Raw genomic sequence first — 13821 nt, 5'->3', positions numbered from 1 at the left:
GAGAAAACGGCGTACATGTTTCTATATTATGTTCTTCAAACCGGTCCATTTAAGTCTAATTTTATACAATTGTAGAGAGAAAGGCCAGTACGCAATTCTGGAGTTTCTACTAAAATAAGTATAAAGAGAACTTGCACAAATATATCTGCTCAAATCATTTCTATTTCAAAATCTTCTCTAGTTCAGCCTATTACTATTTCTCAAGTTGCTACATCTCTTCCCATTAAATTTAGTACGTGGTTCTAGTGCACTTACTGCAATTTTCATTTACTAAAGGCAACTTTATCTTATTAGTATGCACTTCTAATTACTTGTAACTAGGCTTATCTCATACTCATTAACTTTTAGTGATGCTTAAGTATGCTGTTAATTAGCTAATTGTTCAGCGATTTTATATATATATATATATATGATTGGTGTTGACAACATAAGTAGTTGTGTTACCCCTACAAATAGGTATTCATATTACTAATAAAGAGTTTTAAAAGTGAGGTGTATTCTTTATAAACTTTGCTGCAAGAATCTGGATATATAATCATTTAACTACCTGTTAGTATCCACCATTGTTTCATGTATTATTGGTAAACTTCATTCAATTGCATTTACACCTCTTGAATTTTGTTAATTCTTAATAGGTTTTCATATTTTGTTATTCCTCTATTAATATAACTTGGCAAGCAGCATGAAGGGCAAATCTGGTACAAATTTCTCATCTCACTCCTTAAAATTTTTTTTTAATAGTAACTTTTCTGGCATGGACTGAATTTGCAACACAAACCTTAAGTTCAAGGGTGGTAAGTGCTATTTTCTGAATCACAAGGGAGGTAAATGCTAGTATCAAAAACCTCAGGGGAGGTTTCTGTAATTATCCCTTAATATTAATATATTCTTAGTAACTCCCGAAAACAAATCTCGTAGTTGAGTCTTCGGTGTCCAGTGGTCTCCAGTCCACCATCACACTCCGGTCCGGTGTGTACGAATTTCCCGAATAACGACAAACAATACTACGAAAAAGAAAAGAAAAAAAAAAGGTACTAATTTTGAGTTTCGACTTCGGCTTCACTTCCATCAGTTCTAGGTGGGCAGCGGGGGAGAAACAATTCAGATTTCATTGATTCCCCTGGTAAAAAATTTTTGTATTTTTGCTGTGGGAAGTTTACAATTTCAGAACAAATGCCTTTATAATTTCACGCTAAATTCTGGTATTATCAAACGTTGTCACCGATTCCAAGGATTTTTGTGCGTTTTTGTTGTTGTTGATTGAGATTTTATTCTGAAATTATACAAATTTGAGCTTCATCTTCTTTTCCTACATAGCTGCATTCTGATTCAGGCATTTTGTTTTTTCTTTGACTCAGTGGAGACTTCAAAACCTGGAAATTACTATAGGAAAAAGCATTTAAGTTGGAAATAAATTTAGCATTAATTCAATAATAAGGTGAGAAAGGTGTTAGGGTTAACACTGAAGCTAGTATAAGTTTGCAGGGTGTCATTTTCTAAACTGGCAATAAATTTCGTGAGGATTAATAGTTTCTTAATTCTTACTGTTAATAGAAAATTCTTCTAATTTCAGGTAGATGACTAATTTCAGCTTCTCTTTACCTCCATTTTCCTGCTATTCTTATTCTTCATAGGTAGACAGTCGGCGATGAAAGTAGTTTGACTTAGTTGGTAAGCATCTGATCTGTTGTTAAAATTCATTAATGCTATTTTATCATTTTTTGTGCTTATTTGTTGTGATTTCTTGTTCTGGTTTATGAGAATTAGGGTAATGAAATTTGGAGGCATTCCTCTGAATTCTTGATTCGGCTTTAAGAGTCTTTGTCTTGTAGTTTTCGATTTTTGTCTGGGGAGTTTTATTAAGTTTCTGATTACGTTTGTTCAGAATTTATTATTATTATTATTATTATTATTATTTAATTATACATATCTTTCTGCCAAGGTGGAAATAGCAGAATTGTAACTGTTGCTAAGTGAGTTTTATTCATTTCTACTTTTTGAAGTTGATCTTCTCATTGCTGTCTGCACGCTGGGATGATAGAGAATATATTGAGGATCCAAACAACGTGAAGCCTGAGGTATTGTGTTCCCACACGAACTTGATTTATTTATTTATTCATCTACAAGTACTGCACGTGAACTCAATACATTTTGAATTTTCTTGGCACTGTTGGGATATGACTCAATTCCCCAAGAAGATAAAGAATCCTATCTACAAAGGGAAGTGGAAGATTCCTTGGGTTCGAAATCCAGGTACTTTATGAGCATACTCACTCGTATTCTTGGACGCACTTGAGATGATTCACATAAAATAAACATTCCAGTTAATAAGTTTAAAAGCTTGTTCAGTTGGAAGATGTTAATGCCAGAAAGTAAGTTGAGGTGAAGATGATGATTTTACCAATTAATCAGATCGAATTAATCATGCTAACTAAATCTTATTTTTTGATATCATTGAATTTAATCGTTTTTTCTGGTTTTTTTGGATCCCTTAAGTTTGAATTAGGCAGTAGTCATGTAGCTAAATTTAGCAAAAGTCATTAATACATTCCTAGATGATTGTATGTATCGACAAGTTGAGCACAAGTGTATAAACACATTGGATAAACAGACTTACTGTACTTTCTTTACAAGTAGGTTGAGCTATCTTCATGAATTGTAAAGATCAAGGAACAAATTTTCTAATAGACTATCTTATCTTCTCATAAATTAAGTGTTCCATGTAATTTTTATAGATAAACAAACTTACTTTGTTTTATTGTTCTTAGGTGTTAATAGTTCAAATTTTGAATTCCAGTTGCCTAGGCAGTCAGATGTTTTTTGTTTAGTGACCCTCCCAGATTGCTTGCAGTTTGGTTTCACGGTTTCCTAGCTCTATGCAAACACTACTCAAACATAGTTTGTTTACTTCTTAGAATAACTTTCCTTCTGCTCTTATTTACTGCCTGATTTATTAATATCTGCATCTAACCTATGGAACCTACATGCTTACTGTTGTTTTCAGCTTCTTAGTTTTGGGTACAGTCTGCTTGATGGAATACAAGGTGTCATAGGAGACCTGCATTCAAGTTCAAGCTTGGGCAAGGTAAAGATTAATGAAGTTGATCTCAGGTTAATATGATTGTTAGGTGCTTTGTGTTCTTTTCCCTTCAGCCATGTAAGCTAAGGTGGATTAATCTTGTCTTAGTCAATTTAGTTTTGATTATTATACTATATAGGAAGTTAAAAAGAGTATCTTCAGATTTTAAGTAGTTATGCCAGCTTCCTTTACTTCTTGAATTGTTGCTTATTTGTTGGATTTTAATCTTCTGTGTGACATATATTACCTTGTCTGATAAGTTTTGATTTGGGTCTGGGTGAATAGTAGTGATCATGGTGAGGGAACATGGATGGCAGTTACCGGCACACACCTTTCAGGTATAATTCAACTTTTTTTTCCCTTTTTCTGTTTCCTTGTTCAGGATGGATCATCTTTTGCAATCATACTGCTGCTGTTGCTGCTAGACTCTTTGCTTTCTTCTTCTTTTCCTCAAACCTACAAACAATGTTCCTAATAAGTTGCTCGTATGTTCCTTATTTGAAAACTTTAGAAACTGGTGATCCTGAGACTCATAGGATCAATATAGTTTTGCAAGGAGACTAGAGGTCAAAGCTTCATTTCATTGGAAAATTTGCAAGTCAATTACTAACTGTACAGGAGAAAAATTGTGGAAACACATTGTAAGATTGAACAGAGACAAACTCATTATATAGCAAATAATTCTATCTCTTACATTGATCAAGGCAGCTATTTGTGGATATAAAAATAAAAAATTAAGAAAAACATTATTTGTGGATATAAAAATAAAAAATTAAGAAAAACATTAAGCACATCACTGTGAGCACCATTTAGCTTGATAGAGAGGTTAAAAGTCAGAGTTGATGCTAATATGACAAAGTTACACTAACAAATGATAGGAATGGTTTGTTCCATTAGCATAAGTAGGCCTTAAAAGAAGCATAATGGAATGACAGATAGAGTAGCTGGTTTGTGATTTTTTGGATAAAGTTCCTAATTGAGTTTGAGCTGGTGAATGGTTGTGAATCTTTTAGCTCATTTCTCACCCCTGTATCTAGCTTGATTTTCTGCAGCTGTCTCAGAAATGAAATAGTACTTTTTTTCATGGAAGGAACATTTGCAGTCCTTGCAAAGGATGAGAGAAGCAGTACACAACTTGTATTTACTATTTTTCCCCCTCCCATTAAAGCAGATATTTTTTCCCCTCTGTTGGGACCATAAAAAATTAATTCATTTAAGGAGATTTATTTTGTGATACAGTATTGAACAGATATCTTTTTACTGTAGTTGGAGAACTTGATATTCAGGAAGAATGCATCATCTGTTACTCCCGGGATTGGTTTCACTAGTCATGTCTTTACCTTGATGAGGATGCCATAAGCCCAAGTTTCATTCAATTTAACTTCCTCTGGGTCCTATACATTTAATAATACAAGAGAAAGTCTCAATGTTTTCAACGCAAGGATTTTTGCTATTTGCTTATGTGCTAGAGCTAAGCCAAAACTTTTTCCACAGACTGTTTACCTTGAGTTGTTGGCTATTCCCTCTGAAACATCTATTGTTGTATTGATGGAGATATAAGTTTAGCTTTCGGTTGTTAAGAAATTGTTTGCTATACGTGGTTCCAATATTGTCTGTTTAGGTTTTGCCAGTGTTGTATATGTTGAAATGTGTAGTTGAAGCACCCTGTTCCCCTTCCTCTTTACACTTTGGTCTGGATATCGTCAATTACCCTCACGTCACCTCCATTTATCTTGGTACTATTTCTTTTAAGTAAGAAAACAAAAAATCATTTGTCCTGTGATTTTAAGAGTTTTTGATGGTAGCTAATTTCAGGTTAGGATACTGGAACATGGCATTCATATAATTTTTCCTGACCTTAGTGAATCCAAGTCTTGTTGTCTGGTCTTGACACTTTAAATCTGTTCCATTATTATGTGCTTTTAATATCTTGTAATTGCAATTTTGGAGCCACAATCAAGTGTTTAAATACCACCAATTGGGTGATGTAGAATTGTGGCATATATGGTTTGACAGTTTGTTTAGGTTTGCCTAGTGTTTATCATGTTCAATTACAAAGTTAAATTACTTGATTCCCCTTACCATCATATGTTGGTGTAAAGTATTCCAATGTAACTCTTGTTCCCTGGATTCATCTACTTTCTACACTCAAGCTAAATGCAATCTATGCTGTAGTTTGACTTTTTTTTCTTATAACACCTGATGGGATATAGGATACAAGAATGTCATGAATTTTTCCTAACCTGTGCCAAAAGCAAGCCTAGTTGACTGGTTTGAATCTTCTTTTATTCTTTCTAAAGTTGCTATTTTTGGTTTGTTTGTCTACTTGGTCATATGATACCTAAGTGTTGAAGTGTGATCTGTTCAAACCAAGTTGTTGGTTAACTAATTTTGGATCTGACAAGAGTATGGTTCTACTTCAATTTTGTGTTAAAAACAATATGGCATGAGCCTAAATACAAACTTTTAGTGAACCACTCTATTTTTGAAAAGAAAAGAGACTGAATATTGGCTAAGCTAACAAATAGTTGTCCTTCTACTGTGAATAGGACATGGAGAGAAAAGAGAATAAGCAAAAAAAAAAAAAGTCTGAAGCGAGAAAACTAATACTAGAAATTGAGTAATCTAAACTAGCAAAAAGTTTCTTTACTTCGTTTATAACTGGAGAGAATATCTTGAAATAATATGCTTCCTTCTAATTTGATCAATGTATTGCTGGCTTGACAGTTCTGGCAGTGGATGCTTACTTCCTAATTGTGCTGTCTTTCAGTATAGTGTTAATGTTATGAATCACTTCAGATAAAATACTGAGAGTTACTTCCAATAACACATTGAGAGATGCCTCAAACAAGATACGTCCTGCAGATATATCTGTTAGGATTACGTTTTGCATCATCGTGGATTACATGCATATTTGTATTTGCGTATTTGAATTCCAGTGTGTTGCTTTACTTTCTATATTTGCTGACCACTTACATTAAATCTGTGGACTGTTTTACTTCTTGGACAGGTGGTTGCTATTACAGTATATTGCTTATTAGTGGTTGCATTTTTCGCTTTTTTTGCTCCTTTCCTCGGACGCAATATTTGGGAGTATGCATTGGTTGCTGGTTATTCTCCTGTGGTATGTAACTTTGTTTTGTTTATGCATATTACGTGGTTACAAAACATGCTCCACTTGAGCATATGTTGGGACCTGAATTGACTGTTTAGGCTACAGATCTTACTCATACTGGTAGTGTTGAAAGGCCAAATTTCTTTCCTGTTTGAAAGAACCAAGGCTGGCCACCGTACGTCTTATTAAGCTTGCATGTGCCTCAGTGTTTGGCTGTCGTCATTTGCTATTGACTGCCAATGCTTTTATTATTTGTACTATTCCAAAGTGAACCATTAAATTTCCCTCTCCCTCTTCCTCTCCCTCTCTCTCTCTCTCTCTCTCTCTCTCTCATTTGTTAGAATTTTAGGGGGTGCTTGGTTCATGCTTTGGAATTGGAGCTGGAATGAAATATCTATGAAATAATAAATAGAAAATAATTATGGGTTTGAATTAGTGGCATCATTCTAATCACTAGTGCTTGGTATAGACATATTTGGAATTGGTGTCAAAATTAATTTTTTATTATTTTTTGCTGGACTTCAAAATTATTGATCCCTAACCACCACTGCTCATCATAATGAGACCATCACCAATCAAAACTTCTTTTGTTCTTTGTTTTGCAATCATCAATGGAAAATCCATGACTAATCAATATAAAATCTGGCAGATGGTCTTTTTATTTTTCCTTTTTTTGAAAATTAGCAAATGGAACTTTAATTAAATAAACCAAATTCAATCCCTCAAAGGAGGAGCCTCGATGATGGGGAGAGCAGAGAGAGGGTAAGTGATGGAGAAAAGGGAACAGTTTAAGACATATTTTCTTTCTTTGTTTTTTTATAATTGTTCATTTGTTCACTATTAGGATTAAATTGAGGGTTTTGGGCGATTCCTCTGAATTTGGTCGGGAATCATGAATCACCAATTCTTTAGCCATGATTCCAATATTTCAATTCCCGTTGTACTGGACCAAGCAGTCCATATTGGAATGAATGTAATCAGCCCCTTAGTTCTTGGCCTTTCTGGAATTCTGAAGACATAACTAAACTGAAAATTTTGAGAGAAACGGTTAAGTTGTTAGTGATTAGAAAAGAACTAGCACGTGTGATGCGACTTGACTTGTTTATAGAAATGAGTCATGATATGTGGAAGTCGTGGAAATAGAAGTGATGGAGAAAAGGGAACAGTTTAAGACATATTTTCTTTCTTTGTTTTTTTATAATTGTTCATTTGTTCACTATTAGGATTAAATTGAGGGTTTTGGGCGATTCCTCTGAATTTGGTCGGGAATCATGAATCACCAATTCTTTAGCCATGATTCCAATATTTCAATTCCCGTTGTACTGGACCAAGCAGTCCATATTGGAATGATTGTAATCAGCCCCTTAGTTCTTGGCCTTTCTGGAATTCTGAAGACATAACTAAACTGAAAATTTTGAGAGAAACGGTTAAGTTGTTAGTGATTAGAAAAGAACTAGCACGTGTGATGCGACTTGACTTGTTTATAGAAATGAGTCATGATATGTGGAAGTCGTGGAAATTTAGAACTGTTTTTATAGTAGAATATAGTTTAGGGAAGATGCTGACTTTATTTGCTTATATAACTCCATTTTGACTTTGGTGAAACTAGATTTGAATGTAATGCACACATCCTCTCCAGGATCTAGATAACTCCGTTCTGTTTTTTGCTTTTTTGGCATGCATTTCACTGTTGTTAAATTTAAGAACTTTAAATTATTTGACTATACCTGAAATTAACTAAATGGTTCAACTCTGACAAATTGGCCTAGTACATGGTTGAATGCCTGGCCAAATTCGATATCCACATCCTTTTATAGTGCTAACAGTCAATCTGGGTTCATCACTACTGTGCACTGATGTCTTGGACCTGGATACATAAATATGAATATGCTGTTTTTCCTTTTCTGGATATCGTATATGACAATTTTAAAGAGGTGTTGGTATTTTTTATTTTTTCCAGTTTCCTGTGAAGATTTCTTAGTTTCTATAGCTTAAGCATTACTTTAGTCACTTATTTTTGTTGTCAGCTTTTCAGCTACTATATGTGGTAATAATGAACTTTAATGTGGATTGTTATGTGGTAATAATGAACTTTAATGTGGATTGTTTGCTCTTCTTCATGTAGGCGACACTTGTATTTGTTCTTTATGTTCGGTGTACTGCAATTAATCCTGCAGATCCTGGCATCATGGCTAAATTTAATTCTGAGCCAAGAAATAAAATCAGCATAAGCAATGGGCTATCTGCTCAGGATTTACCTCAAAAATTCGATGAACATAGTGTTGGGGCTCGTTCTTCTGTATCATCACCTTCAAGAAGTTCCGTTCCTGCAGCTAACTCCAGTAAGAGAGCTTCATTAGAAGCTGGGAGTACTAACATGCAAGTTACATCTCCAACTGCGAAGTCATCTTGTTGGCATCCTGGGAAAATCTTTTGTGCAGTGTTTGTACATGAAGATTGCTGTAATCAGGATGGCATAGATGATCCAGAAGGTGCAGGCGAAGATGCCTTGTTTTGCACATTGTGCAATGCTGAGGTAGCTAATTTTGTTGGGTATACATTTCCTTGATGGAAATAACTCATTTCCAATACTCTTCCAATCTTGCTTTTCTACATCCCTATTGTAATGGAAAATGCTTCTGATGAACATAGCTAAATTTCAAGTATACCAATCCATTGCAAACTAAGAGAAGGTTTAAAAAAAAAGAGAGATACTCTTAACAAATTCCAGTACTCAAAGCAAAGTTACCTCAACTATAAATGATCTAATATGAATGTTCATACACGGAACAAAGTTTTAAAAAGCAATTTAATGATTGACATAAAGTCAAAGTCATGTCTAAAAAGAGCTAGTTTCCTATTCTTTAATCTCTCTGCCTAGATTTTCATAGAAACATGAGTAAGCTAAAAACTTTCAAAACTCCTAATTCCTATTTTAAAATTGAAAGCAAAATTAGTTATAGTAATTATTTAGGAACTTTCCTATAAGACTGACTCCAATCAATTATCTAATATAACAAATAATTAAAAGATACTTGGTGACATAATGGCTGGAAATTTCCTGTGAACAAGTGAAAGACCAAACAAAGCCTCAAGACCTAAAAGTCTAGAAGCTACTAAATGTCGGGAAATAAATTATGATGAACATGAATAAAGACATTTAACTAACATATTCTTGCTCCCAATTAGGCTGCCAATCTTCAACCAATGCTAGTTGAAGCCTGAGGAAAATCACAAAAGTTTTTAATTTTTAGATGTCCTTGAACTCTTTGTTGACTGTATTATAACTGCCAGAGTGTAATCCTTTGGTAGCATTCATCTTTAATGTTCTGGCTCTTGCTACATGTGTACAAACTTATGTAATTTGATAAGCCAAACCTATATGGATGGTTTCATTCCGCAGTCAAAGAGTAATTTGCAACCCCTTGTAACTGCTGTTCTACTTAATGTGCCATAGTCAGTGGACTTGCTTTATAGTCATGGGATTCTAATTCACAATTCGAAACCATTTGTTCTATAACTATTTTGAGTGCCATTCCTTGCCTACATTTTATCTGTAAAAGTTCTGGATACCACTTGGTGTTGATAAAATTTCTATAATTTGTGCCCATGCAACAAACATGAATGCCTCTTTAACTCGATGCTTCGGCTGCAGGTACGCAAATTCAGTAAACACTGCAGAAGTTGTGATAAATGCGTTGATGGATTTGATCATCATTGTCGGGTAAATTTTTTTAGTTTTTATGGTTTCTGGGGATATACCTCAATTATTTTGTGGACTCTAAATTTTGAATGTTGATTTTCAGTGGCTCAATAACTGCGTTGGTCGAAAAAACTATGTAACTTTTATAGCACTAATGGCCCTGAGTCTCTTTTGGGTAAGTTTGGAGTATTATCTGGTTCATTCGTATATTTGTTCTTATACTACTGATCTCTCTCTCTCTCTCTCTCTCTCAGCTTGTTATTGAGGCTTCGGTGGGGATTGCGGTTTTAGTGCGTTGTTTTGTTAACAAGAAGAACATGGAGGCTGAAATAGTTGATAGACTTGGAAATGGTTTCTCTCGTGCCCCATTTGCCACTGTTGTGGTAATATTTTATCAATTTTAACAGGCATAAGATTAATTTTTTTCCTTCTCTTTGCATGTGATTCAAATATAGTTAGCAAGTTATCTATTCTGATGCAGGCAGTGTGTACAGCTGTTTCCATCCTTGCTTGTGTACCCTTGGGCGAGCTTTTCTTCTTCCACATGATACTGATTAGAAAGGTCAGTTGCTTTCAGATCTACTTTTGCTGTTAAAATTTAGGTAGATGAATTATGTTGGTTATGCTTTGTGTTAGGGTATTACGACTTATGAATATGTCGTGGCAATGAGGGCTATGAGTGAGGCACCGGCTGGGCCATCTATGGACGAGGATCTGCCAAATATTATGTACTCGCCAACGGGTTCTGCTACTACAGGATTAAGTGGTGGAAGTTCTTTGGGCTTGCAATACAAAGGTGCATGGTGCACCCCTCCAAGGGTGTTCGTTGATTATCAGGTATATTACCTACTTACCTGCAAATTACTGCAAAAACAGGATAGATTGTCTTGATACCAAGGGAAACATCTTTCACATGGTTAATTTCATAACTGCAGCATTTAGGGTTTATTTTTATGTGCAGGGATTTGCTTGAAATTAAAGATTTTCAGGAACAGCTGAAAACAAAACTTCTTGTTCCAACTGCTATGTGATAGTTAAAGTGGTTATTTATGTTTTATATTTGGTTTACTTAAAAGACAGAGATTCTGGAATTTTGCAAGTATCATAATCTTCATAGAGTACTCAGTCCCTCAGTTTGCTTAGAGAAAATGTTGAGTAAGTGGTCTAATATTTCTATTTGAACAGTGATGCTTCCGATTGTTACAGCATTGAAAAATATCCTTTACAGATTGTTTCCCTGACCGGCCTCCCCAAGCTGCAAATGACGTAAGAAGAGCAAAATAGATGGCTGAGATGTGGAGAAATTAATTATTAATTGAAGAAATGTTCTTATTCCTGGCTTGAGTTGCTCTGAAAACTTTGGATCTGATATCATATTTCGTATAACTGACCTTTTGTACAATATCCATCTATTGGCGCCCTTACTGTCATGCAAGAGAACTTATTTTGCTGGGGTTGAGTTGATCTTTGCAAATTTTGTTTAAAGAACTTATTGAAACTGTTGCCTGGTTTTTCTGCATCAATTGAAAATAGTAATTGAAGTAAGAAACTCGGATTGAAGTTTGCACAAGTATTGGTTTGTTATAATGTCTGTAGGATCACTGATGGAATTTTTTATTCGTTGGTTTTCTTTTAGCGTACAAATTGACTGACATTTTCTTTTTTATTGGCTTTTGGATTCATAAATCTTACGTTTTACCATAAATGCCTTGCTATTGCAGGTACTACTTCACAATTGATTAAATATCAGTATTAACTTGTTATTCTTTTTAGAACTACTCATCTTTTTTAACTCTGCCTTTGAACAATACATATAGGAAGAAGTAGCACCTCAATTAGAACCTGGAATGGTTCCGTCAACAATTGATCCAGATGCAGCTGCATTTGGAGAAAAGGGAAACAAAGTACCAAAACGATCTGTTCGGATCAGTGCTTGGAAACTTGCAAAATTAGATTCCAGTGAGGCTGTGAAAGCAGCAGCGAAAGCCAGGGCATCTTCATCTGTATTGCGTCCTGTTGATAACCGTCGCCTGCCAGATGCTGAAATGAGCTCAAGTGGAAATCTGAGCATTAGTAGCAGTATGAGCACTGACACTGTAGGAAATAAGGATAACAAAAATGAACTGAGACTTTCTCCTTTGCAAAACTCAGTTGCTCCCAGTCAAGGTAGCAAGGATGAGTATGAAACTGGCACGCATAGTGTGAGTAGCTTTAGTAGTCCAAGCCATGTCCACGACTCCGTGACACTAAGCCCTCTTCCCCAAGCTCATGGTTTAGGACAGGTTAATGCATCTAGTTCTACACTTGGCCTCGTCCCCAAGCAGCCTCTAGCCCCAAGAGTTGCTTTCGCACGGATTGCTGACCCAGCGCTCCATCCTCCATCTGGCACTGATGTAAAGATCAATCAGAAGGTTAGTGCTTCTGACCCATTATTGCTTTCAGCTGCAGCGCCTGCAACTTCACTACTACGAGATATTAAGAGGACATCGGTTGTTTGGGACCAAGAAGCTGGTAGATATGTTTCTGTCCCAGTGTCAGCTTCAGATGCACGTAGTAGATCATTTGTTCCTGGAGTGTCAAACACAAATGCAGGATTAAAAAATAATGACAAGCAGCCTGTTGCTGACCCACAGGAATCTTCACAGCTTACAAATCTTCCAATCCAACAGTCAGAGAGGTTGCTTTATGCTGGGGAGTCCATATTTTTTGGTGGGCCACTTCTAAGTGGTCCAATTAGGGATGGTTTGAAGAGTGAGAGAGGCTTAGGGGCAAGAGATGGACAGGATAGGCTTCCAATCATCATGCCCAAAGACACTAGATATAAAAGGGACTCTGTCTCAAACCAGTTGCCTGTTTTCATTCCAGGAGATTTTGACTCTATTCCGTCATCAGGGTTGAAGTAGGATCTCATATGAACTATTTGCATAGTTTATATCTCCCTATGCCCACGATGGTCTAATATAGGGAAGTTGGAGAAACCGCCAAAAGAACTGCTCCCTCGTTCAACCTGGAACCTTGTTGTCGATAGTAGTGATTCTTGTAACCAATGGCGAGGTTCTAGTGGTTTCTCCTTGTATGGATTTTCCCATATTAACACTACAGAGGGTACATTTGTAGGATAAAGTCATCCAATTCCCACGAGCAGTGAATCATTTTGCTTGTAATTAAGAATGATTTGAGGGTTATAGGATTAGGTCGAGCAAAAGGTTTACCTTGTCTCGCTGTAACTGTTTGTTGATACATTCCAATTCTTATGCCAACAAAAATGTTTCAGGTAGCAATAGCAGAACGTACTAACTGCGTCACATTTGGTTCATCCTGAAGCTAATTCTTAGTTATTCAATATCTTGATGTCGCGTGTAGTTTAGCATATGAACCCGTCAAGATTGAATGATCTTAAGAACTGAAGGGAAAAATATAGAAGTATAGCTTTATTACTTGTTTTGTTCTTATTGTATTTTAAAACAAATTGTCCATCAAAACATATCTAAAGATGTGTCAAAGATGCCACGCTGAGCTAAAAGTTAAAGTTCTAATTTATCATTAATTGGAGTTTGAAGAAATAACATGAACAGTTTAAAGTAGAATGTAATATTTTAAAGTCAGATTGCAAATTTAGTGTCTTAGATATAGAGGTAAATGACACCTTTGTTGGATTGTCATTGAGATGGTTTCACTTTATTAATGTGTCAAATATGAGTGACACTGCAATTTTGAACATAAATACTAATGATTTTTCAGTGTTGCCATTAAAAAAAAAAAGTAGCTTTTTGTAACTATTCATTCATAGTTATTTTAAATTTTGAATTGAATGGTTATGTTGCCTATATATACAAAGTTAGTTTATTTAGAAAAATTGATTACATGTCTTCGTAACGAGTAAGATTTTTCAAAAAAAAAAAATCCAAATTATGGGGATGGTGG

At 35.2% G+C, this 13821-nt stretch overlaps 1 protein-coding gene across 6 annotated transcripts; it reads left to right on the top strand.

Moving 5' to 3' along the window:
• The first annotated feature begins 930 nt into the window (after window positions 1–930).
• Window positions 931–13178, top strand: LOC113779543 (probable protein S-acyltransferase 19). Of its 6 annotated transcripts, none has more exons than XM_027325140.1 (14): window positions 931–1123; window positions 1635–1671; window positions 2004–2078; window positions 2199–2253; window positions 3005–3085; window positions 3365–3417; window positions 6090–6203; window positions 8320–8730; window positions 9850–9918; window positions 10001–10072; window positions 10152–10280; window positions 10379–10459; window positions 10534–10734; window positions 11715–13178. In XM_027325140.1, exons 6-14 carry the CDS (start codon window positions 3373–3375, stop codon window positions 12798–12800), a joined length of 2208 nt encoding a protein of 735 aa, XP_027180941.1. In that variant the 5' UTR covers window positions 931–1123; window positions 1635–1671; window positions 2004–2078; window positions 2199–2253; window positions 3005–3085; window positions 3365–3372; the 3' UTR covers window positions 12801–13178. The 6 variants fall into 6 exon arrangements, with proteins under 6 accessions (XP_027180941.1, XP_027180942.1, XP_027180943.1 ...); XM_027325141.1 differs by having other exon boundaries at window positions 2196–2253; XM_027325142.1 differs by lacking the exon at window positions 1635–1671.
• The last annotated feature ends 643 nt before the right edge of the window (window positions 13179–13821 follow it).

This window comes from Coffea eugenioides, chromosome 8 (assembly GCF_003713205.1).
Source record: "Coffea eugenioides isolate CCC68of chromosome 8, Ceug_1.0, whole genome shotgun sequence".
Taxonomy (NCBI): Eukaryota; Viridiplantae; Streptophyta; class Magnoliopsida; order Gentianales; family Rubiaceae; genus Coffea; species Coffea eugenioides.
This window is presented reverse-complemented; position numbering and strand designations above follow the sequence as displayed.